At 35.6% G+C, this 25755-nt stretch overlaps 1 protein-coding gene across 1 annotated transcript in view; it reads left to right on the forward strand.

Moving 5' to 3' along the window:
• Window positions 1-22870, forward strand: part of LOC121423053 (ADP-ribosylation factor-binding protein GGA2-like) — a 37526-nt gene extending 14656 nt beyond the window's left edge. Inside the window, exons 3-16 of the mRNA XM_041618329.1 lie at window positions 2701-2875; window positions 3355-3478; window positions 4490-4593; window positions 5294-5512; window positions 6189-6270; window positions 7680-7808; window positions 8725-8859; window positions 9267-9418; window positions 11389-11615; window positions 12330-12461; window positions 14445-14677; window positions 15514-15677; window positions 17621-17731; window positions 19520-22870. Coding sequence (XP_041474263.1) covers window positions 2701-2875; window positions 3355-3478; window positions 4490-4593; window positions 5294-5512; window positions 6189-6270; window positions 7680-7808; window positions 8725-8859; window positions 9267-9418; window positions 11389-11615; window positions 12330-12461; window positions 14445-14677; window positions 15514-15677; window positions 17621-17731; window positions 19520-19612 — 2080 coding nt within the window. The 3' untranslated portion in view covers window positions 19613-22870. The remainder of the gene's footprint in view (window positions 1-2700; window positions 2876-3354; window positions 3479-4489; window positions 4594-5293; window positions 5513-6188; window positions 6271-7679; window positions 7809-8724; window positions 8860-9266; window positions 9419-11388; window positions 11616-12329; window positions 12462-14444; window positions 14678-15513; window positions 15678-17620; window positions 17732-19519) is intronic.
• The last annotated feature ends 2885 nt before the right edge of the window (window positions 22871-25755 follow it).

Here is a 25755-nt window from a genome sequence, read left to right on the forward strand (position 1 = left end):
TATATAATTATAGCCAGTAAATCAATCACTACAATGTCATCCTTAAACCTCCCAAAAATATACTTCAAGCTGATTCAAACTTTTAAAGAATTACAAGACAATAAACAAATAGCAACGATTACCAGATGTTTCCCCAAATCTTAGCAATTTCCAATAGAACAATGGTTCACCAATATAACATACTGAAATATCTCATAACTATTGACTAATTCTCTCAACTACCAATGCGTCCTTTCCGGCCTCGAAGGTTAACAGAAAAACAAAGGCAAAGAGAAAAACCTTACTGCCCCAATAGTCACTCCAGTATAAATGCAATCCCGGTCTCAGATTGAGGTTCTCGAAATTAACATTGATACTTTATCCTGACTAAACCTAGCAGTACTCCTAGCCAAATCCCAGTTACAAATCAGAAAGATCAGCATATTACAATATGATAACCATTATAACACACAGACACATAAAAGTAAAACACTTTCATCAACACGTGGGCTCCCCTACTTTTTCAAAAGTAGCCCCTAAAACTATCAAATACACATTCTGGATCAAACAATTAACATTAATTCACACCATAACTTAATTAAACCGAATATTAATCAAGACCCAAAACAAAAATTAAAAAGTTAACAAAGTTCAAGTATCAGACAAAGAAACGCCTCAACTATTCATTAGTTAATTATGTTTGCCAAACCCAGAGCTTCTCTGCACATACTGTACTCCCTCCTATCAACATAAAATACTGGTGTCTCTGGCCTCCTACACCCCAATGTGTGGTTCCCATCCAACCAGCCAAAATTACATAAGAAAGGGGGCATGGACTGTTCCAAAACACAGCATTACCATGACAACACAAAATTAACCTTCAACAGTACTCAGTATTCCCTTGACCAAAGCCATTTGATCTGAAAACTCTTACAGGGTATCTCATAAAATGCCTTTCCACTGTATAAATCCCTATCAAATACATTGTAGCCTAATATTACTTTCAAACAAACTACATTTTGGCTACAACATTCACACTATGCACACACACAAATACATCTTAAAGCTACGCTCATATTTACAAATTCAAGATGTCCAACAGACGGACGTGCTCCTCAGATTGTCAGGGTTTGAACTTGGTTGTATCCAACGACGAACATCGATCCTGCCGACTACGCCACTTTGTAACACGCGGAAACTGATGCAGAAAGATGACACACGACACCATTCCTTGTGTTTCGGTTCGTTTAATATCGATGAGTCGTTATATACAAATTCCAAAATTTCCAAGTACAGGAACAAAAGATAAAGAAATAAAAAAAAACCTGGCAATCTGGGCTAGAAGACCATATTTCCTCTGGTGATAGCCTCACCCGCTACACGAATGTCATGTCAAATACCTTTAAAAGGAAAGTAACAATTATTACACATAGTAAGCAATTATTGTGACCCTTTACTCTGAAAACACAAAACTGAAACATTGAATTAACAATTCAATAACCAAAATCTTCAACTCTAAAGATCATTTTACTAAATCGTCTCACTATAAGATTAGAACCGAACACATTTTATATTTATAACTACATACTACAATCAAGTATACAAGTACAAGTAATTAATATAAAATATCACAAAAATCATCTTAAGTAACAAAGACAGATGCACAACTAATCAATTATTTAATTCACAAACCCCTTTAAATTAAGACAGATAACATGCTATGCTAGCAAAGATAGCATTTTAATATAACCTAACCTCTTATTCCGAACAACAGAAAATACATTGTTAACCAACTTTGTAAACTATTGTTCAAAACTAACAGAATTGACAAAATAATATCTTACCGATAATTCTGACCCCAAAATGAAGAAGCCTCTCTGCCTACCCCATGAATGGGGTGCAGTGCAGGAGTGAATTGGAGCAAAATCCTCTCTCCCTTTTATGCAGTTATCACTCTCCATTCACAGATGCTAAGCCTTGACCACAATTATCTACGTCATACAAGCTCATAGCTCTGGAATGTGATGTTTTGACCCAAAGACCATATAGCATCACTCTTACCCAGAAAGAGTGTGAATCATACTTCTTAAAAAGCATGAAGATTGATAAACATTTCTACTTTGTACTACCTCCTGTGCCCTTCCTGTAAAGGCATCTATTACTTACAAACAAATGATTAAGAGTAATGAAAATATATGAATTTTCAATAAACAGTTCATTTTGACCTGTTACAGTTTATTTTATCTTATCCTACATTTTAAAGTGATACAAAACTTTTCAAAATAATGAAAATGTCATGCAAAAAGTCTGCATTTTCAGTAATAAATGATACCATGAAAGAATTTTCAAACATGAAAAAGGTGGTATAATCAAATAATATGTAAAGAGTGGTTCTGGTTCATTCAACTTTGTGTAATTGCAAAAGAGGGACTCATTAAAAGCAAATGTGCTTGAAGGCATCACATTCTGATTGTGACCATAAATAAAAGACAATTTTTTGTCTAGTATCTTATACCTTGGTCACATTTGCTCAACAGCGGCCGTACGGCGAGTCGAAAACAGCCGTTTTTATTAATTTCAATACAAGCCAACTATATATAGTTGGACAAAAAAAAATGGCGGTTTTCGACTCGTCGCACGGCCGCCGTAGAGCAAATGTGACCAAGGTATTACCATTTAAAAGGAGATTTTTTATAATACCTTTATTGTATTTTCCATCAGGGCTTTGCATTCGTGTAGGTTGCTTGGTCATAAGATCCAATCGCCTCAGGAGAGAGAAGCACTCCAGGCTCTGACAGTCATCGAAGCATGCGTCAAGAACTGTGGGGAACCTTTCCACAGAGAACTGGGCAAGTTCAGATTCCTCAACGAGATGATTAAACTCATCTCACCAAAGGTAATTCATTTAAGTTTTTATTTTTTATTTGGTAACATTTTTTTTCAAGCAATCTGCTTAAAATGACAAACCTTCTTCTGTAAACTCTAAATGTTAATGTTAATTTGTTTTTTTGTTGGTAGTAGATCATGTTTGTTTAGAATGACTTTTTTATTTAGTATTTTATTTCTTTATGATTCATGCCAAAATCAATTACCGATATGTTTGTTACGTAATGAAAATTGTATCGCATACGAATGTTATGAATGCAGAAGAATACAATAAATCAAATCAAAGAGTAAGAAATAAAGTTGTAAAAATGAAGAGAGTATTGTACCACAAACATATTTTAAAGTGACATAATAATTAATGTACACTAGGGGCTATTTTTTTTTTTTGGGGGGGTGGCTAATCAATTTTTGCCCCTTCTGTTGTTTTCTTTCACTGCATGGGCACTTTAACCATAACCTTTACCATCCTTTTGAAAACTATTTTTACAGTATCTTGGTAATAAGACAACTGAGAAGGTGAAAAAGAAAACAATAGAACTGATGTACTCCTGGCAGAAGGGTCTCCCCTATGAAGGCAAGATCGTGGAGGCTTATGATATGCTCAAAAAACAAGGTTGGTATCTTGCTTTCCACGTAGGCCAATTCAATCGAGTATGCAGACATGCCAACCGTTCCCTTTTTAGAGTATTTGTTCCTCTCTTTTTGCTATGAATACACCAATACTTTTTTGTATGATTTGTTACTTTTTTTTTATTTCCAATCATGGAGTATGTATTATACACAGTGCGGGACACTAGCACCGGTGCGACGGTCGCAGACCTGTAAGAATCTCTGTTGGGCAAGTAACTTGTTGCATGAAAAGAACAAGTAATTCTTGTCTACAGCACGTGTTTAAAAGGGTGAATTATCAAGTAGATTCATTTCACATGTTTTTTCACTGATCTCACTACAACAGTCTAGTGATTGTTACATTGAGACAAATTTTAGAAATCCTCTTTTTTGTCACAGAATGCTTTTTTTCTTCTATGAATTTGTTGTTGTAGAAGGTTCGCAGGTCTGAGAATGCTCATCCAACCGACTATATGTTGGACCTCCCTGAAATAATTTGGATTTGTTTTCTAGTTTGTATGATAACTTGTAGTGCTTCAGATTATTTATGGCTTTAGCATATTGTGAAGTGAAGTAAAATTGGTAAATATTGGGATTGGATGAACAAAAAGGTTGATTATTTCATGGAATTGCGTAGAAGTAATATTGGTATTTTAATTATATTTTAATATTTCAAAAGTAAATTAAGAAAATATCTCTTTATGGCGAGCTTATCAAATACTGAAATGAAAATGCCAGCTCAGGATATCAATAATTCATCAAAGTAAATGTAAAAAATTATCAGAGATGCATCATAGCAAATTTTTAAACTTAATTTATTGATGATTCACTTATAGTAATAATGATTATAATTAGTTATTGTGTATATAGTGCATTACAAGTTTCTTCTCTGTGGGCTTTACAAACAAGATTATGTCCTGCATTATGCCACATATTGTTGATATTCATTGCCTACTTAGACCGGAGATATATTGTGTCATAATTCTTGCTGCTGAATTTCTTTCTTTTTTGGTAGGTCTTGTTAAAGAAGATCCAACCTATCTTGATAAAGATTTACTACCTGCTGCTCCCCCTCCTAAACCAGTAATGGCTGAATTTGAAGACGAAGAAAAATCAAAGGTGATTAATTCATTGGTCTTTTATTTTGTAATTCGTGCGCTGCAAGATAAATGATAGACTTCACTTGCTTTTCATTATGATATTGTGAAACCTTGAATTAGATATTCTAGGGCTGAGTCACAGTGGACAGTCCACCTGTGAAAGATGGATGCCACAGGTCTCCAGTGGAAAATTTTCTTCCCGACTGGTGGACTGCTAAAATAAACAAATACATTAAAAAATTTAGTGACACCATTACTATAAGAATTCCAACAATTTAAGACCAATGTTTCCTTATGTATATTTATATGCCAAATTTCTCAGATGATGCTATTTTTCAAACATTTAATCAACCTAGTAGAGCTATGAATATGATGGTGCCGAGCAGGGTTTCTCAATTGTAATCACAGTGTGTGGGCACTGCCATTTTGCAACTTTTAGTTACCCTGCTGCTATTTTACAGTGGAGCAACTAAGAGTCGCAAACAGAGTAACATGGTTGCACCCATGAACCACTTGACACCCTGTTCACATGTTAATGTTTTTGCACTTGAAGTATGTGCCTTGTGGTGCATTGAGTTATAATTGTGAATGATAGATTATTACTGAAAGAGAAGAGGTAAAAAAATGGGCGGGAACGTTTGTATAAAAAGGTTAATAATTTCAGAGATTTGTCCATTAATATCTCTGTCAATTTCTTCCATCATTCATTTGTTGCGCAGTTATTAGCACGGCTTTTAAAGAGCAAGCATCCCGAAGATCTCCAGGCAGCCAACCGTCTCATCAAGAACATGGTGAAAGAAGACGAGAAACGACTTGAAAAGGTTTCCAGGAGGACGAATGAACTAGAGAGCTGTAACAATAATGTCAAACTACTCAACGAGATGTTAGCCCATTATAAAGAAGGTTATACAAGCCCAGAGGAAAGGGAACTGATGAAGGTAGTTACTCAATGCCATTACTTATTTCTTTTTCTTTTTTTTATAAGGGGAGAAATACTGTTACCTTTTTAAAATGATTCTTGGCCCTTGTGCATGTGTCAGCTTTTATTTCGCTTTCTGTTTCTGAAGTTATTTCTGATGTACTTTTGTTGCACCTCCCTCATAGTTGATTGCATATGTAGGGATGCAAATAATTTGTTACATTATTCAGCAATTCATATGTCGGATCACACCCTGTCAGATCATAACCCTGTTATTCGATGATTGGCTCATTAGCATTTCTTTTGCATTCTTTGTTAAATTTCTCTCACTGATCCCTGAAATGAGAGTTGATTCAGATTCACATGTGAGTTTCTGCGCAAAGTTCCGCAAACCGTACCTGATATCTGCCATACTTGAACGATTTGCTATTAGCTGTTGGTTTCAAATAAGAGATGAGATTCCACCCTTTCCATGAGTATCAAATTCATAGTAAATACCTATTTTATCATTTTGAAATCTATTACTTAAAATGGGTATCCTTTTTGTGGGACACACTGTAAGTATCACTCTAAATCAGGGGTTGTGCTGAGGTTGACTAATTCATTTTGTAGTTTTCTGTATCAAATTTTACCTCTCTGTACCAAATATTGTCTGAATAAAATATTTACAAACCATTTTTTGTGTATTTTTGCAGGAATTGTATCTGACATGTGAGCGAATGAGACCAAGTTTATTTAGACTGGCTAGTGATGCTGATGAAAAAGATGATTGCATTGGTAAGTTCCATCGTATGCCATTAATCTTCAACAATTCTTGGTGCATGTTTGTTAGAGTAGATAACAAGGACAAAGCACCCAACCATTACATTTTTGCCGTAATTATCATTGTTCACCAACAAAATTACGTCATTACATTTTTATCAGAAACTAGGATTTTCTATAAAAAATAAAAATAAAAAAGAAAAAATTCTTAGAACATTGTATCCTATTGAGAAAAATTTTCTCTATGGCCTGTATTCTCAACTCGGGTTTAACTCTATGCTAAAATTATGGGAAGCTGAAAATGTCACAACTTTATTTACATGGTATGCTTCTTATGATTACAGTGATCTTTCCCAATCCTGTAGTGGTGAAGATATATATGTTATCCATCCTTCCTGGACAGCTAAGAATTACTTGAGAGTCAAATGACCTGATACCAGGGGTGTGAGAGTTCAGATTTTAGCTGATTTCAGATTTTTTGTTTGTTTTTATTTTCAGTTTAATTTCAGCTTATTTTGGCTTTCCTATGTACCGGTACTAAAAGTGTGGAGCTTTTTCTATGTCAGACCTTTTTCAGCACTCTTCAGTTTTTTTCACATCTTTTTATTTGTGACCACTCACACCCCTGTGATACATTGAACCTCTATTGTTTATTTAAGATTTATGTCACCATTGTCTATCCATAGTTAAACCACAACTTTCAACCAGAAGTTAATTTAAGCCGTGTTCAGAATGAAAAATCCATGAAAATCCATAATTTTTCGAAATAGACATGAAATTAAATACTCCGAAAATTTGCTTTGCCCAATTGTTCGTGGGCCCGGCAGCCACCGTGCAGCGCCAGATCAACGAGGCTCTATCCCTTTAATTGATGAACGCCAAACAGGGTAGCAGCAACTCTCATCTTTAAACGTCTTTTGGTCTGACCCGGCCGGGGTTTGAACCCCCGACCTCCCGGTTGTGAGACGGACGCTCTACCAACTGAGCCAACACACTGGTTGAATACATGCCTATATGCCACTAAGCTTACACAAGTTTAGGTGTTGCGGTTCTGACTCTCGTCTTGTAATCAGAGGGTCGTGTGTTTGAATCGCACCATGGCCTAGCGTCCTTTAGCAAGTCGTCAATCCACACTTAGCCACTCTCAACCCAGGTGCTAAATGGGTACCAGTAGGAAACAACCGTCATTGTTGGTTTAGCAAGTGTGTGCAGCCTGTTGGCTGCTCTTTGCTTAAAAGCTATGAATCCAGTGACTTGGTAATAATAATTGTGAAGCCCTTTGAGCAGTCGTAGATTGATAAAGCGCTACATAATAGTCTATTTTTATTATTATTATTGTATGGAAACTTAACACTGTCTACATTGGGCTCCTTGTCTGATGAAAGCATTGACATTTGTCCATCTTCCATTGTGTTTAAATCTAGCTGATATTTTGGAGACCAATGATGCCGTTGTCAAGGTGATGGAGATGTACAAAGAGAAGTTTGGGACTGAAGATCTAAGTTCATCAAGAGCCGGCGGAGCATCGTCAAATACATCAAATTCACTAGATGGTAAATGTCGACTTTTATTGCACCCAACTTATGGAACAATTTACACATGAATTTATGAGAAGCTCCTGTCCTTAAAATTAGGACTGAGTTAGTTCTGCCGAAACGTAATGATGAATTTTTGGTATATATCACCATCATTATTTTTGAGATATTTTGGGGCATTATTTCAGAACAAGAAGAATACAGTGTATATAAGATGACCACCCAAGTGCTTGTGTGTATAAATCGAAATCATGTGGCAAATGATTTTGGTAGAATGTGTAATTGCTGAGAAATGGAGAAAATAAGCATAGAATTGCAGCCGGATGGCAGGTCTTTTTCTAATAAACAATGTTAATTTGTTGATGCCATAAAATCCTCCTTGTCGTTTAAGATCTTCTGATTCAAAATTGCTTGTAGTTCCTAAAGCCAAGAAATCATGGGGGGGATTAGTCATTTGCACATGCTGGACCATCTTTGTGGAATCAGTTGCCATATTCCATTCGTAGTATTTCAAACATGGATTGTTTCAAAATTGCTCTAAAACCTCATTTGTTTAAACTTGCCTTCCTGTAGTTTCCTCTCATTGTCATGACTGTGTTTCTTTTATCCTTGTCTCTTCCTGCTCCTTGTAATTTTTCTTATTTCGTTTTTCTTAGCGCCTTGAGCACATAATCAATGTAGATTTGGCGCTTTGGAAATACTCTTTATTATTACTACTATTTATAATGATGGCACTCTGCAGTGGTATCTTTTTCAGCTAAGATTTCACGATTTCGCAGCATTAGGTTTTTGTAAATGAACCAGACCTAGATCTATGGTGATTTTGGGACAATTAACCTTCAGTTTGAAGACTATGCTCATTATCATAGTTTGCTGCAAATACAGGTGCCTTTCTATAGCATTATCATATTTTTGTCTTATCAATTGTACGTAGGTAGTAAATTAATAGACTTTGCTGGTTCAAGTCCTGTCAAGCAGCAAGGTGCTACATCGGCTCCTTCTGACGCTACCCAGTCAGGTGACAAAAATGATTCGGCACAACTCTTAGAATCACAACTATCTTCATTAGGTAAGTGTAGACCCCAAGGGAGCGTTTCATGATAGAACTTGTCTGACGTTTTATTCTACAAGTCCCACTTTATCTGACAGTTAGCATAGTAACATTGCTTGGTAGCCAAAATGAAAGAAAGATGTCAGATCTAACAACTTATCGTACAAAAATTTTGATGAAACGGTCCCCTGTTTTCCATTTTCTGAAATGTAAATTCCATGTTCTTACTTGTTCTAAATATCAAATGCTGTGTTCTTCGATTTTTTTTTTCAAACCAAATAAATTGATAATGCAACTGTAATTAGGTAAAGTCTTAGCAAAACATCCATTATGTACAAAAAATGTTTGCACATTCTCCATTCATATAGGAGTATTTATGTATCAAAGTCTAATTTCTCTTACTTTCCATTCTGCCCCTACTCTAGGTTTATCATCAGAGCAGCCAGCTAATAAAGTGGTTCAACCGACTAGTGCTTCAGATCTTGATAAGCTCCTAGGTCCTGATCCCGCCCCATCGTCAGTACCTTCTACCACACAGCCATTCCCTGCATTCAATACTACACAAACTCAACAAATGGTACGATCCTGTACATTGTTTCTTTGATATCTTGTCTGTTTCTTAGCATCTTGGCTTTATAAGAAAATATCTCACTCGCTCAGCAACAGAGAAACTGGTACATTCACTCATTTCTTAGCGATTCGATTTTGGTAAAAGCCTTCTTTACAACTTACCAGATTCTCAACTTGCAAAATGCATCTGCGCGTATTGTAACTCTATCTAGTGAGCGCAGCCACATCACCCCTATATTGGAACCTCTTCACTGGCTGCCCCTGAAGAAATGCATAGTCTTTAAAATCCTTCTTTGATCTTTCACATCGTCAGTGGAACTTCCCCCAGTTAAAATAATAAGTCTTTGATGCATAATTACCAACCTTCAAGAACCTTACGATCATCATCATCTAATTTCTTACAAATTTAAGTTTCTAAGAAATCCTGGGGGAATGGGCCTTCGCTCATGCAGGGCCTTACCTGTGAAATTCTCTTCCACAGAGTTTGAAAACCCAGACTTTAGTGACCACCTTCAAGGGTAACATGAAAACATACCTGTATAAAATTGCCTTTTGACAGACATTGACTTATTGTCAAATTTGTTTTTGTTATACCTCTGAAGCTCCTTGAGCATCTAATCAACATAGAAAGTGCGCTATACAAGTCTCATGTATTATTTATTATTATTATCCCCCTTTTTTTCTATTTTTCTTTGTCACTGCCTCTCTGCTGCTTTCAATTTGTTCTTTTCTTCCTTCTCTTTGTCTCATACTATTCGTTTTTTCTTTTTTTCACCCTCCATTCTCTTGTCTCAATCCTGGTGCACACTTTACAATTTGTTGCCATCCGAGTTTCAAAGATATTGTAATGGCATTTGATACGAACATTCCAACCAATAAAATCTTGGCGATGAGAGTTCAGAATAGTGGTAGGACTACTGAAATCGAAATTCAGTCTATTTGAAGCCTCGCTGTAGGAATAAAGGCAAATTCCATTCCAAATTGTGATGATGTCATCAGTGATTTTGACCTTACTCCTGCCACAAAGCTTGCAACAGAGCAAAATTATGATTTATTTATTATTCCTAGCATTATGCTAAACTTCAAATAAAATATTTTTACTTCTTGTGTTACTATACTGCAACAAATAACAATGAAAATTTAGTTTAAAATTTGATTTCCTTTTTTTAATTACAGGAAATAGATCATACAATAATCAAAATGCAGATAATATTGATCTTACATCTCTTGAAGTGTCAGATGTGCATCCAAAATTATAATAGTCCAGTATTTAATCCAGATAAAATCCAAGTTGGTTGGCGAAGTTTCCTTAAATTCACAATGATGGCGATGATGAAATATTTTTCAATTTCTTTTCATCTTGTATCTTATAAAATTATATTTTTATCTTTAAATTTACTTGTTGAGTAATAATGATAATAATGATGATGATGACAATAATTATGATAAAAATAGTAATAATGATGATGATGATGATAGGAATGAAAATTATCATGATAATAATTATTATAATGATGATGATGATTATAATAATACAACTTTTTTTGCCACATATTCACTTTATTGATGGGAAAGAAGAACTTGGAATTGTGAAGTTTGTAGTGGTGATGCAGGCATCATGGATATTTACATTGTGGATATTAATGTTGCACAAAAGCATTCAACAAGCCTCATGCTCCTTCCAACCATCGTATATGCCCTCAATTATGCTTCATCACAACAATTACAACCTCTCACCTTTCGCAAAAAATCTTTGATGTATTTTGATATTATTACTCTTTGACAGACTGCATGGCCAACAGCAGCAACATTTTTGCTATATATTTTCTAAATCTCTTTTGTTTGTATATTTCATATGTTCTACGTTGTAAGGCGCTTTGATATGGATATGGATCTCATGAAGAGCACTATATAAGATAAAGTTATTATTATCTGAGAAAGTCATCAATGGATTTTGATATCATTTGTCTTTGACAGACTGCACGGATGCCAATGTACCCTACACCACAGCAGCAACAGCAGCAGCTAATGATGCAACAGCAGCAACAACAGATGGCTCAAATGAGGGCATCCTCTATAGGCATGATGGGGATGCAACCTGGCTATCCCATGATGCAACAGGTGCCTCCGCATCAGCAGCAGGTTTCCATGGCAACTAGTCAGGTGACGCCTGTATTTCCTACACAACCTCCCGCAACAGGAAGGTATGATTATTCATGTGCTTTGAAATTTATTTTTCCTCTTCATCCTCTGTTATTTAATTTTTGTTGTCATACTTTCCGCTAAATCTCTTTTTTTCTCTCAGTTTGCTGTTAATCTCTATTCTTTGACTTTTGTGTTGAAGAAAGAATCAATTTGTAATGTATTTTTTGTGCAATAAAAGTAGTATGTAGATTCATGTGTGTAACATTCACTTGCTGGTGGTTACTTGTAATTTGAAATCACACTAATCGTAGCCCATACAAACCTTGTGTTAAGTGTTTCTTTAGCAAAATGATCATTATAAAAACAAGATATTGAACCATCATGATTATGACATGCAAATTCTAGTATTGCTTCTGTGTTTATCATGGACACTTGTATTTATTTGAATTTTTACAGCTTGTACATGTAAAGGTTGTGAAGGAGGAAAAAAATTACAAGGGGGCTTTGGGCAATTTTGACCCCGAGAATGCCCAAACGAGCCCTGAACAATAATAAAAGAGCCCCGGATATACCCCTTTCACTTGGTGATTTTAAGTATGTTGTTGAAATCTGGTGTTGGTGTTGCGATTCTCTTTGTTTACTAAGCAGATTGTGCAAATTTCCTGTAGAACTATGGTATGGAAGGATTTCCACAAGTTGAGATTGATTAGATCAATCGTAACTCTTTGTAATACAGGGCCCTGATATTGTTTACTTTTTGTCTTTTCCGACAGCATCTCACAAACACCTGCTTCTGCAACATCCACAACGTCATCATCTTCCAATGCCCCGGCCATTTCATCTGATGCCTTCGCTGATTTAGAATCCTTGGGAAGGGGGCTCATCAAACCAAAGACTAAAGAAGAGTAAGAACAAAATTTTTTTTTTTTTTCACTGACTTAATTTCACTGACAAAATTAAGATTTTTTTCTTCTTTGTGGACAGGTAAAAGGCACTTCAAAAGTGAAGGAAAACCCCCCATTTCACGTTTTAAAATTCCAAAAATTTCTAACCGTGGCAGGGGGGTACCCCCACACCCTTCCCGCGCTTGTTACTCTGCATGAAAAATTGATTCCTTTTTTTTTTCTAAAGTTGGCAAGTATGTCTACCGTAAGTAACGGTGTATTAACCGCACCTTTTTCTCGGCGGGGCAGAAGCAAAAGTCGGGGGTGCGGTTTATACACGGTGACGGGTCTGAGCCAGCCCGCCGTAACCCCTCCCGTACATGTACGATGTCTGCCAGTTCACAACACATCGAGTGGCCGGGCGTAGCCGCCCAGGCAATGTCGTTTAGAGGGGTATGAGCCGCGGGTAATGGGAAGCGATTATTGCAATATTAATTAAATGTTGTCCATAACAAACGCACCCACCTTCATGACACTAATTTTTACTTTATTCTCGATTCAAAGTAGTGAAGTTCCCTGGCGAATTTAAAAAGACGCCAAGCATACTCGGTAATATTTTGTCACCGCTGAGCGAGAGTTGAGTGAGCTTAGAGATTGCGTTGTAATGTGGTTATAGTGCGACTTAAGCTGGCGCTATTCAAAGTCTCGTTTCGCGCCAGCTTGTTTTTTTTCCTTCCTGTTTGCTTTTCATAAGATACCATGTAAACCACGCACGAGAAAGACGGCAAGAAGCCGTAAAAAACAAATGGAAAAAATGCCAATTTCTTTGTTTCTTGAACCTTCCTATAATCCCGTATCCAAAATTCATGCTATTAAAGACATCAAATTTCTGAAAGTGATTGTGAGATTGTGATGCTAGAAATGTGAATGTTTCTTCCTCCTACGCTGGGCCTGGGAAAGACACAGATCATAATTTGATAAGATGTACTGGCATGACTTGTACTGTATCGTAGTTTGCAATGTAATGGCAGTGCTGTGTGTGTACACTGTGACTGTGAGGTGAGCGAGTGTGTAAGTTGCCAATATTGTCGGGACCGTTCTTTCTTTCTAACATTTGTAGATGAATTGATCAAGAACAGCATATATCTGCATACCGGTAATCTCTTTGGATACTTTGAAATCTTAAAAAACTTAGATTTTGTTTCTTCGTACCTCAAATATGCATGTAAATGTGAGAAGATTTTTTTTTTTTTTTTTTTTAGTCCAAAGTTGGGGGTGCGGTTAATACACGGGTGCGGTTAATACACCGTTACTTATACAGCTAAATTCAATCATTTTTCTAAGCACTGCATGCTATTATCCCTGATTTAACCTGAGAATGTTGATGGTCAATACTTTTGGTGTACTCCTGGGAAGCGTTTCATGAAAGGACTTGTCAGACGTTTTATCCGACAAGTCCTGTTTTATCCGACAGTTACCATAGAAACAGTGACTCTCAGCCAATCAAAATTAAGGAAAGATGTCAGATCTGACAACTTGTCATGACAAAAATGTTGATAAAACGCTCCCCTGTTGGTAAGTTGCCAATTCGTCCACTGCCAACTTGTCCACTCACCACATGGTCTACATGGTCCATCAACATTTCGTGTAACAACCATTTGGTCCAATCATCACTTTGTCTAATCACCAGTTGATCTTTGACCATTTCGTCTCATAAACAGTTGGTCTAATATTCCTTTTATTTTCATTCATTTCGCCAAATTAACACTTACTCTAATTGGAACAAATGGTGTATGGACTAAATGGCCATTGGACCAACTGGTTATTAGACGAAATGGTGAGTGGACGAAATGGCAATTAGACCATGTGGGTATTGGACGAACTGATGGTAGACCAAATGATAGTAGACAAGTTGGCAATTGGACGAATTGGCATTAGACCAAATGAAAATAAAGCCCTCCTGTTATTGGTATTTTACACTTCCATGATCTTTTGTCTTATTAGAACTCCTGCACCATCGGATGACCAGCTGCTATTCTTAGATGGCTCACCCCAAATAAAGGCCCCAGCAAAGAACCCTGAGGTACCCATCATTACACCTACCATTGCCCCTCCACCCCAGGCGTCGGCGCCGACACCCACGCCGCAACCAGCACCGCAACCAACAACTCAACCTACAACTCAGACTGTTCTCTCATTAGCGGATGTCTTTGTTCCACTAGAGTCGGTGCAACCAGGTTAGTCAATTATAGTTTTACTCTGAGTAGAACAATAGTCAAATTGTAGCTCAAATCAAATGGTACTTCTGTCAGAACATGGCTAATGTCAATCATGAAAATGCTGTTCACCCTTCAATTATGAAAACAACCTACAGAGATTCACTGAGAAGTCACCTCATCAAGTGTTTCAGAAATATTGAACTTAAGTGCATAGAAATATGATTATCTATTAAAAGTCGTGCTAATTTGCAAGTGCTAATGATTGTTTTTCTCTCCCTCACTCTGTTCAAACTGAATTATCCCCCATCTCGGTTTTTTGTAAGAACCATTCTGTCTTTTAAATATTAAAATATCTTGCTTATTTTTCAAGACCTATCTTTTCCAGCAACAACAGTACGTAAATGATATATGAGTGATATATTATGAAAGCCAGCACCTTTGAATGCAGTTTACAGATAAATTATGCTTTGTGAATGCTGTTCATCGTCATCATCATCATGATTTTCAAATGCAAAATTTTAATCATACTACTAATAAGAGTTTAATAATAATAATGATATAGGGCACATATCCACCTTGTAATGGCTCCCATTTACCCTAGATAAGCTAGGCTACCGAATTTGGTGCTCTTAAATTTTTGACCTGCCGGTACCCATTTACGTCACTCGGGTTGCGTGCAGCACATTGTGGATCAATTTCTTGCTGAAGGAAATTACACCATGGCTTGGATTCGAACCCATGACCCTCTGTTTGGAAATCCGGAGACCAATCCACTGGGCTACAGTGCTCCACAATCAGAGAATGGAATAGAAGTAACATTATTTGTTTTATTATTTTCATTATTATCTATCCAGGTTCTACACCACCGGTGACCGCCTATGAAAAGAACAACATCAAGACGGTATTCCACTTCACCAAGGATTCTCCTAGGCCCGATGTCCTGGTGGTTGTTGTCTCTACTATGAGTACTAATACATCACCCATCAAAAACCTTACATTCCTGGCTGCCGTACCAAAAGTATGTTCATATTCAATTATTTATTCCTGTATTCTGGGGCCCATTGCAGAAAGAGTTGCAATCAAACGCATCTCTTAAAATCATGCGTAACTTCATTTTCAACCAGTCAACAGCGCGTATTTTGGACTTGCGATTGATTTTTTGACTTGCGTTTAAACGCAACTCTTTCTGCAACGGGCCCCAGAACTAGAATTCAACTTTTTAAAGACCATGACTTAAATCAGTGCTAAAATTATGAGAAGCTAAAAATGTCAACAAATTTTGTTTACAATGCATCCTTATTATATTCATTGCTTTCATTCCCCTTTACATTTACTGTAAAGAAAACTATTCTAGTTGCTATTCCCACATTGTGTAATTGTGAATGGTTGCAGTGCAAATAAGCTGATAAATTATTCTGTGTTGTTAGAGTATTGTGTTGCAATTGGCTATCCATTGTTAAAACAACAACTTTGGACCAGAGTGTAATTTAAACTTTGAAGGGGGTATTTCACAAAGAGCCTTAGAGTCGCTCTTGAATGCCTAGTTGCCTGCAATAAAAAAGGCATGACCATATTGATCAGAACATGCCAAGAGGACCATTGGTGAGAACATGCCAAACTAGAGGATGTGCACTACTGAGTATTAACCAATAAGATTGCGCGTTTCATATCATGTACGCGTCGGCAATTAAGTGCGAAGTCGCACTTAAAATCTTTTTGAAACAACGTCCAGAATTAAAAATATGCACCTTAAAGTGCATTTACGTTAGAATCATTTCCTTAATTGATGACATATACTATACTTTTTTGTTTCTGTATAGCAATGTTACTGAGTACTGTAAAACGCGTACAGGGTTGTGAGATTTCAACTTTTCAGCTAATTTCATCACTTTTTTTCAGCTAAATTTCTGCTTATTTTAGCCTTCTCCTGTGCAAAAGAATGAGAGCTCTTTCAATATCTGCTATTTTTTCAGCACTCATCAAATTTGTTCAGCTCTATTTGTTTTTTTATCATTCCTAACCCTTTTGTGGCTCTGTTTATTGTGTATTGTCTGTTGTACTCAAATTTTTGTTATAATAATAATAATAATAATAATGGTCTGTTCTTGTATAGCGCATAACACATTATGAATAACGTCTCTATGTGCTTCCAAAGGACTTTGATATTATTACCCCAGCTTTAGCTGGGCTGCCTAGGCGCTCAAGCATTCCAAGAATTTTCTGGTACCCATGCACCTCACTTGGTTTGAGTGCAGCACAATGTGGATAAATTTCTTGCTGAAGGAAACTACGCCATGGCTGGGATTTGAACCCACGACCCTCTGTTTCAAAGTCCGGAGACTAATCCACTGGGCCACAACGATCCACTATGGACCAATGAATTCACTTGAAACTGAAATAACTTATTTTTTTCATGTAATCTTAAAGTTACAAGAAATATTACAATGAGCTTGCCTCTATCTTTTTCTTACTCCCTGAAATTCTATGATTTTTAGGTTGATCAACTACTAAATGTCATCTGTTTGTTGAATACCCTAGCTTGGATTGTGTATGATCAAGAAAGTTCATCCTGGTTTAAATTCAGTCTCCCTTAACCCTATATATAACATGGTGTGTTTGTGGAGGGGGAAAGGGGGCTTATCGATCCCTGTAACATTTTTTTCTGAAAGCTGTAGCTCTGTGAAATATCTTTACTTTTTTCTTCTGTATTGTGGAACTTTGTATACAAAGTACGTGGTGCCAAACCTACGCAACATTCTGTTACTGTATGTCAATCCCCAAATACGGTAGTTTTTAAAAACGTGAGCTCAAATCTATCTGTCTGTCTGTCTGTCTGTCTGTCTGTCTGCCTGCCTATCTGTCTATCTATCTGTCTACTGTATACGTAAACATTATTCTGGTGTTGGTGACCATTGTTTGATGTGTAAATAACCTGTTTATCATTATATTTTTTTTGTACAGACAATGAGAGTTAAACTTCAGCCCCCCTCAGCTACCGATCTACCAGCTTATAACCCCATTCTTCCACCGTCAGCTATCACTCAAATCATGTTGCTTGCGAATCCAAACAAGGTAAGATATTTATACTGTATTTGATTGAATAAATTCTACAGTTACATGTATCTGTCATTTTCTGAACCATATGCTATTTATTGAAGGGTCACAAAATTCCTGAATCTTGGTGATATTGAATCATACACGATCTACAATGGGCTTTAATTTACTTACACATAATAGTCTTATTTTCGTTCGAGGCTGTTAGACTAATGCGATATAAAATCAGGAAGTACAACTTTTGACTGGATTCTGGTTGGACCGCCTGGTTAGTGAGTCTCATTATCTGATTCATCTTCCAGACCGTTTCAAAAATACCGGCGCCGATTACGCTTACCCTTTTTTATTATTAGATATACGTTTTTACCTTTTGGCTTCGTGAAATTAAAATATAACTTAGGATTCAGCCAATAGAACAGTGGATAGCTCAAGTAATTGGAATATATTTTCAAAGAAAAACCTAGATAACACAGAAAGCCTTGCTACAATTTTTCATGGTATAGTATCTGATCATAATTGTGCCACACTGGCTGGAATATACAATCCTTCAAATACTTAAAGGGGGAGCGAACTGTGTGTGGTCTCTCATTGACTGTGTGTTACAAATACATAGTCTTAAAATATACATTTTCAGATATCTACTCCTACTACAGAGAATAACTTGAACTATAATTGTATTTGTATAGAGAAACTAAAATGTTCTGAGAGAAAAAAGTAATTGTTTTGCTACTTGGTAACATAATTATTGCAGTATAAATGTATTGAGTAGTTAATAAGCATGTCATCATTCACGTGGGTCTATATTACTAGACTACACTAGCATTATGGGTCAGGAGAATGGCCATGTTTTAGTAGTTGAAGACTTGAGATGGCGCTATTGATTCTTATCTGCTTACGATGGGCAGATGGGTCTAAAACGAAGTAATAATGACAACAGTGCCATGAGCACTCAGCAGATTGGATACGTGCACTCTATGAGTAGCATGATTACCTATTATACAGTGCGTCCCACAAAAAAGGAAACCCGCTTCCAGAGATGGATTTCACAATTATCAGATATGTTTTTACTATAAATTTGATATTCATGGCAAGAGTGGAATCTCATCTCTAATTTGAAACCAACAGCTTTAATAGCAAATCATTCATGCATGGCAGATTACAAACAATAAATACTGAGGCCTATCAGTAACATTTTGCGCAGAAACTCACGTGTGAATCTGAATCCTTTCTCATTTCAGGGATCTTAACAAAGAGTAAAAGAAATGCTCATGAGCCAATCGTTGAATAAGCAAGTTCGTCGTATCACAAACCAATCTTTCCAATTTTATCTGCGCAACCTGGTTTTGACATTAAAATTTCAATCTAGTTTTGCTCATTAATGTGTGAAGTGTTTGTGCAACATTAGGTATCAAAATAAAAAGGAATAACTGAATTATATGATTATGTAAATTAGATATCACAATTCATTAGCCTTTGAAGAAAAAAAGACATGGGAATCCCAGTTTCCTTTTTATTGGACGCACTGTATATATATATATATATATATATACATATTGTTTTAAAATAATTAGGTGTTTTATTGATTTCATGATCAGCATAATGACAAGCAAATACACAAAATCAATAGCATTAATCACTATACTACAAAACAAAACATATCAATAACATTATAATAGTGATAATAGTATTAATGCCATAAAAATAATAATAATAAAAGCTGTGGTGGAGAGTTTGAAAACTTGACATTTATACAATTTACAATAATGTACAGACCTATTAGAATTTTTTTGTATATCTGTCTTGCAGGAGAAGATACGTCTCCGCTTCAAGATGCAATATACCCTCAACGATCAACCTTTCACTGAGCTAGGGGAAGTAGATAAACTTCCATCTCACTGACAGTAAATCAAACGCTGCTATTATTTATATCAAAAATATGAAATATCAATTGCATTATATATCTATACATATTGTACTATCATGAGATGGATATCAGTGAACAACATGTCATGTTTTTATCAACAAATACAGTAACCCTTCATCAGTTCAGCATTCGTTCATATCTTCTATTTGGCAGACGTTGAAGAATATTTCCTGTCTTGGTGCTCTATGTTTGTGACAGCACTTGAGAACCGATGTGACAGTTTGTGTCATGTAATGTTCATACCATTATTAATATCAGAAGGGGTGTGACTTGTCTTTGGGTGAGGGTGTCACTGGGCCGTGCTGGGGTTGATTGCATTACTACCAGCTGACTTCAACTTACAGGCCCCCGCACACCTTACGACCCAACTGGTTTACGACTGGTCCGCGAATGAGTGAAGGGAAATGTGTCGTCTCAGCTCTTGTCAACTTGAGAGTTGCAGACCGATCATAGACAAATCGCAAGGACAGTCGTAAGGATTTGACATGTAGAATCCTTACAACTGGATCGCAAGCGCAATCCATCTTCCAGCCAATCAGACTGCAGAATACTGATGCGCACATGATATGCAACGCGCAAACGCACAAGTAAGCGTCATTTTCTCAATTGCTATGGCAAAAAGCGCATTTGTGAGTCGCAGACAGCAGAGAAGTCGGATCGCAAGGTGTGTGGTTTCGAGGCTTATGACTGCCTTGCGATTCATCTCCCCTCACTCAGTCGCAGACCAATCGAAAGCCAGTCCTGTTGTAAGGTGTGCGGTGGCCTTAATACTAAACTAATGTAGTTGAAGCAAGCAATTTTTTAATGTAAAAGTTTTTACAATCAAAGTTAATTGCTACAATATCGTGGGAGATCTAGCTCAGATACACATACATTTTCATCAACCTAACTCTATGAAATCACGAATCTAAGCTGACAGTCATCACGCTAAAGATCTCCAATACAAATAAGCACATGTGGGTCATTGCTTTAGTATCATTGTTTGCAGGAAGACCCGACATCTGGCAGGAATGTGATGTTGTTTTGCTCATTTCTTGGCAATCCCATATTTTTTGCCTGAAAAGCTAAATGAGACCACGCTCACTGCTTTTCGATGGCAACACCCTGCCTGGAATGTGATGCATTTTTGCTCATTCTCGACAATTACATATTTCCTACCAGAATTACTTGGCACAATGCTATATGTTTATTACTACATACAGACACTTGAATGGCCATTTTGTTGCATTCTGTTTTAACTCATTCTGAGATCATTACATCGCCTGGCATTTCTTTTTGTACAGCAGGAATCGTATACAATTATCTATTTTAAACACACACAATAAATGAAATGAAATTTGCGTTTGATATTTAATTTTCACCTCTATCGTAAAATTGATTTAAAACCCGCCCTATTGTTTTACTGTGTATTTAGAAACCCATTATATCCAATCATTTCTTATGAGAAAAGCAAAATATTAAAAGAAATATGAATGTCAAACTATCACTTGAGTAGGGTGATGCCTGTTCTAGACAAAAGAAGAAATTCCTGCTTTTTTTAACATTTACAGCTATGAAAACAATCCTTTTTTGGGGGTACAAAAAGGCACATTTTCGAAGAATTTCATACATCTGTTTCAGTCTGAATGGGTATTCAATTGAAAGTATTACTTTCATCAAGATTTATTGATCATCATATGTTCAGGAACATTCATCACTGTACACCAAAAAGTATGAAAAATGGCCGGATGTATATTTTGGAGAGCTGGGGTTTGTGCGTTTGTGTCGTGTCTTTCATTGTGACTGTGATTATGTGTAGTGTATGGAGCATCAAGACAATCAACCTGCAATGTAGCATATTTCAGAATAACAGATTTCAAAGATATGAGGTATTAGTGGCCCAGAAATTAGTATGAATGTACCTCGATGCTAGCATTAAGTTGTACTTTCATTAAAAAAAAGATGCTGATTTCAGTAACGTAAAGAAAATATGAAAGAACTGTTGTCCTCTGATGTTTTTTCCTCCTCTGAAATGCTCAGTTTATCTAAAACATGGTGGGTTTTTCATAAAGCTGTTCGTAAGGTAAGAGGGACTTTAACAACGACTGGTGAGCCATTCTTACGCTCTGAAAAATCACCAATGAACATTTAATGGTCAATATCATTTACCACAAGAAAGGATCGTAAAATGATCCTTATTAGGTATTAGAGAATTAGAATTTCAATTCAAATATTTTTTCACTTAACGACAGCAAATAAGAAATAAGTTTAATGTTTACATCAAACATTTGATATAAATATATGAAGTAAATTGATATATGAATGTGGATTAGCTGAGAAGACCAAATACGTACTTATTATTTGCTGACCCTGAACAATAACAGAAGACTAACAAAATAATTATACGGGTCTAAATACACTCACATACGCACTTGCACACACACACTTACTCCTAATAATGCTAATAGAACTATGAATATTTTGAAAGTTTATGATATTTATTCTGTTTTAATACATGAAGAGAGGGACTAGAACTGATTTATGAGGTTATGCAGTTCCATATTTTTGAGCCATTTAAATTTTAAAAGTTTTTCTTGTATAACTAAATACTTCATGAAGAAAAGAAAAGACATTTTCATTTCTTATTTGAGCTTGCCACTGACTGATTCTTTTTTATATGAATATTTTAACATCAAGGAAAATTTTCTTGATGTTTTTTTGTTACCATTAAAATATCCTTGGAATAAACATTACCTTGTGCGACTGTGATATTCAATATTTTGAATTCTTTCAAGCAAGATCCAATTGTATAATGTTTTTGATGATTTCATGCACATATGAAAGAAATTGTTGATTTTCCTCATGCACAGTTCTTCACAAATGCCATTTGTAGTGAACATTTCATAATGAAATTAAGGACAGGACTTTGGTTGATCACTTAATACATTTAGCAATGTTTCTAGTGCTTGCAACGAAAAAAAAATTATCATGGTATTTATACAACATATGTTGCAATTACCTATTCATTACTATACAATATCAATTTTGAATTTGCTGAACATTATTTATTGATGGTTCCTCATCTTGTAAGTAATGTACAAGGAATGAAAAGGATTCCAATGTTTTATCATTGTTGCCAGTATTTCTCTGTGATCATTCAAGGAAAATGCCAAAAAGTGTTGGTTTTCGTTTTTTTTTTTTACACCATAGTACTATTCCAATGGCTTAAAAGCCCTATTGTGAAATATTTCTTTTGCATTTCAAAAAAATGAGTATAACTATACATTTCTAGAAGTGGGTCTAGAAGTTTTGTCAGATAGTTTGATTAGAATAATAATTAAAGAAATGCATTAAAGAAGTGCATTCCTGAATTAAATTCACTTCTTGTATTGACATTCAACTGCATCGCATGTTCCCTACTTTTCCCATACAGCAAAGCTCTGGTAAGGAGCATAAAACACATTATATGTATATTTGAACCATATGAAAAAATTGATTAGATTTGAAGAGAAATAATTGGAGAATGGTATTGCTCTTTCTCTCTCTCTCCTTCCTCCCCCCCCCCCCCTCTCTCTCTCTCTCCTCTCTCTCCGCCCTCCCTCCCCTCTCTCTCTCTCGACTGCTGGTTTAAAACTAAGTTTGGGCATAAAATATTTAATTTATAGCAAAGTATTCCTTCAAGAATATAGTAATGTGTATTTCTGATAATGATATCATAATATGATTTTGATATTTTGTTATATATTGTTAGGTTATATTGTATGATACAATTCAAATGTATGACATTAAATGTACACTAAAAAGTGTATGCTTCACTATAAAACAATTTGTTCAGTTTTTTTTTGTATTCACAACATACATTTATGCCTTTAGTATGAAAAAGAACATAAAGAGGTGAGTATGAGGATGATTCTGATGTTTAGACGACTTTACAACTTTGTACTTGATTCTGTTTCAGAGTTCAGACTTTCCTTGCTTTTGAGAAGGTGGTAGGATATAATAATAATATAGATATATATATATATATACCCAGGGAAGCCAGCGGGCCCTGCTATTATAATCATTACCCCAGCTTTAGCTGGGCTGCCTAGGCACTCAAGTATTCAAGGAATTTCTTCCTACCAGGTACCCATTCACCTCACCTGGGTTGAGTGCAGCACAATGCAGACAAATTTCTTGCTGAAGGAAATTACAACATGCCTTGGATTTGAACCAACGACCCTCTGTTTCAAAGTCAGAAGACTAATCCACTGGGCCACAACGCTCCACCGGATCAAGTCAAAGAAGTGGTTTGATATTCTCAACTGAGAATGTTTCAGTCAAATGAAAAAAAAAATTGGCTTGAAGTCCTTATATGTTTACTGTTTTAAAATAATTTATTGAATTTCATTAGATGAAATTATGTACATGATTCAATTCATGATTTTTCATTGCAGTTTTACAGATATATTTTCGTTTGATTATAAAGAATTCAATAGTTATAGAATTGAAGAACACTTACTCTTACACTTACAATTAACATAAACAAAAGGAAATATTATTACATAACATTAAACAGAACATTCAATTGTATTGAATTATATATTTATTTTCAGAAGTAAACTTTCCTCATCAGTTGGGTGCAATATAGCATTCAATCATATTGACATTACACGGTCTTTATATTTATTTTCATAAGTAAGATATCCCCATCAGTTGATCAAAATCTAACACAGATATCTGATCATTATTCAAATTAATTTCACATTTGTGCCTACTTGATTAATAAATCTTGAATATCTTTTTATTTTCTTCAATTCATTGCTATTATCTTCTTAATGTTAACAATAATATTACATAAAAATCTCAATATCAGGGAAGTATTGGTAAACAGTGCCATATGTTTTAAATCCAATTTGAGTGTCATAGGCATTGATTGGATACTAGATTGACATAGGCCTTTCTATTTTTGTTTGGTCTCTTATGAAAAAGTGTCAAAATGTGGGTGAGGCTTGCATGATTGGATAACATCCCACAATCCCTTTTTTTAGTACATACGTTCTACATTGTAGATAACAACATGGAATACTATTGTGTGGATATCCTTATAGTTAAAAAAATAATAATAAACACAGCAATTACGCACCATCTATCTGAAACTATTGCAAGTCGCAGTAGCTTAATTTTGGGGTGTGGTGAGCTACCAGTGTGCAATACTATTGACTTGTCTTTTGTTAAAGGGGAGTGAACTGTAGTGGTCTCTCATTGACTGTGTGTTATAAATATGTAGTCTTAAAATGTATGCTTTTAGATATCTACTAATACTACAGAGAATAAATTGACCTATGATTACATTTGTATAGAGAAACTAAAAATGTTTTGAGAGGAAAAGTAATTGTTTTGCTACTTAGTAACATAATTATTGCGGTATAAATGTATTGAGTAGTTAATTAACATGTTATCATTCAAGTGGGTCTATAGTACTAGACTACACTAGCATTATGGGTCAGGGAACTGGCCAGGTACGGGTAGTTGAGGACTCGAGATGGCACTATTGTTTTGTATCTGCTTTAAGCTCAGATGACGCTGTTTGTGTACTAATTGTGAAGGATGCCTGGTTTGAATAGGATCAGGATGGGCGTGGTCCAACAGGAGATATCTTAAAGGACAAGTCCACACCAACAAGAAAGTGATTTGAATAAAAAGAGAAAAATCCAACAAGCTTAACCGAAAATTTTATCCAAATTGGATGTAAAATAAGAAAGTTATATTTTAAAGTTTTGCTTAATTTCACAAAACAGTTATACTTATAGGCACATCTTGGTCGGTATGCAAATGAGGAGACTGATGACGTCATCTACTCACGATTTCTTTTGTATTTTATTACATGAAATATGAAATTTTCTAATTTTCTCCTCATTGTCAATTGAAATAGTGATTAATTTCTCCCTGAACATGTGGAATTAGCATTGTTTAATACTATATGTTTCAGTCAAGTCGGTCCATATGGTCAAATCTGTAAAAAATGAAATATTGTATAATTCAAACAATAAAAAAAAGAAATAGTGAGTGATGGACATCATCGACTGACACATTTGCATGTCACTGAGTTGTGCATATCACTGTTTTGTGAAAAAATAAGTGAAACTTTAAAATGCCA

The sequence above is a fragment of the Lytechinus variegatus genome, chromosome 10 (genome assembly GCF_018143015.1).
Source record: "Lytechinus variegatus isolate NC3 chromosome 10, Lvar_3.0, whole genome shotgun sequence".
Lineage (NCBI taxonomy): Eukaryota > Metazoa > Echinodermata > Echinoidea > Temnopleuroida > Toxopneustidae > Lytechinus > Lytechinus variegatus.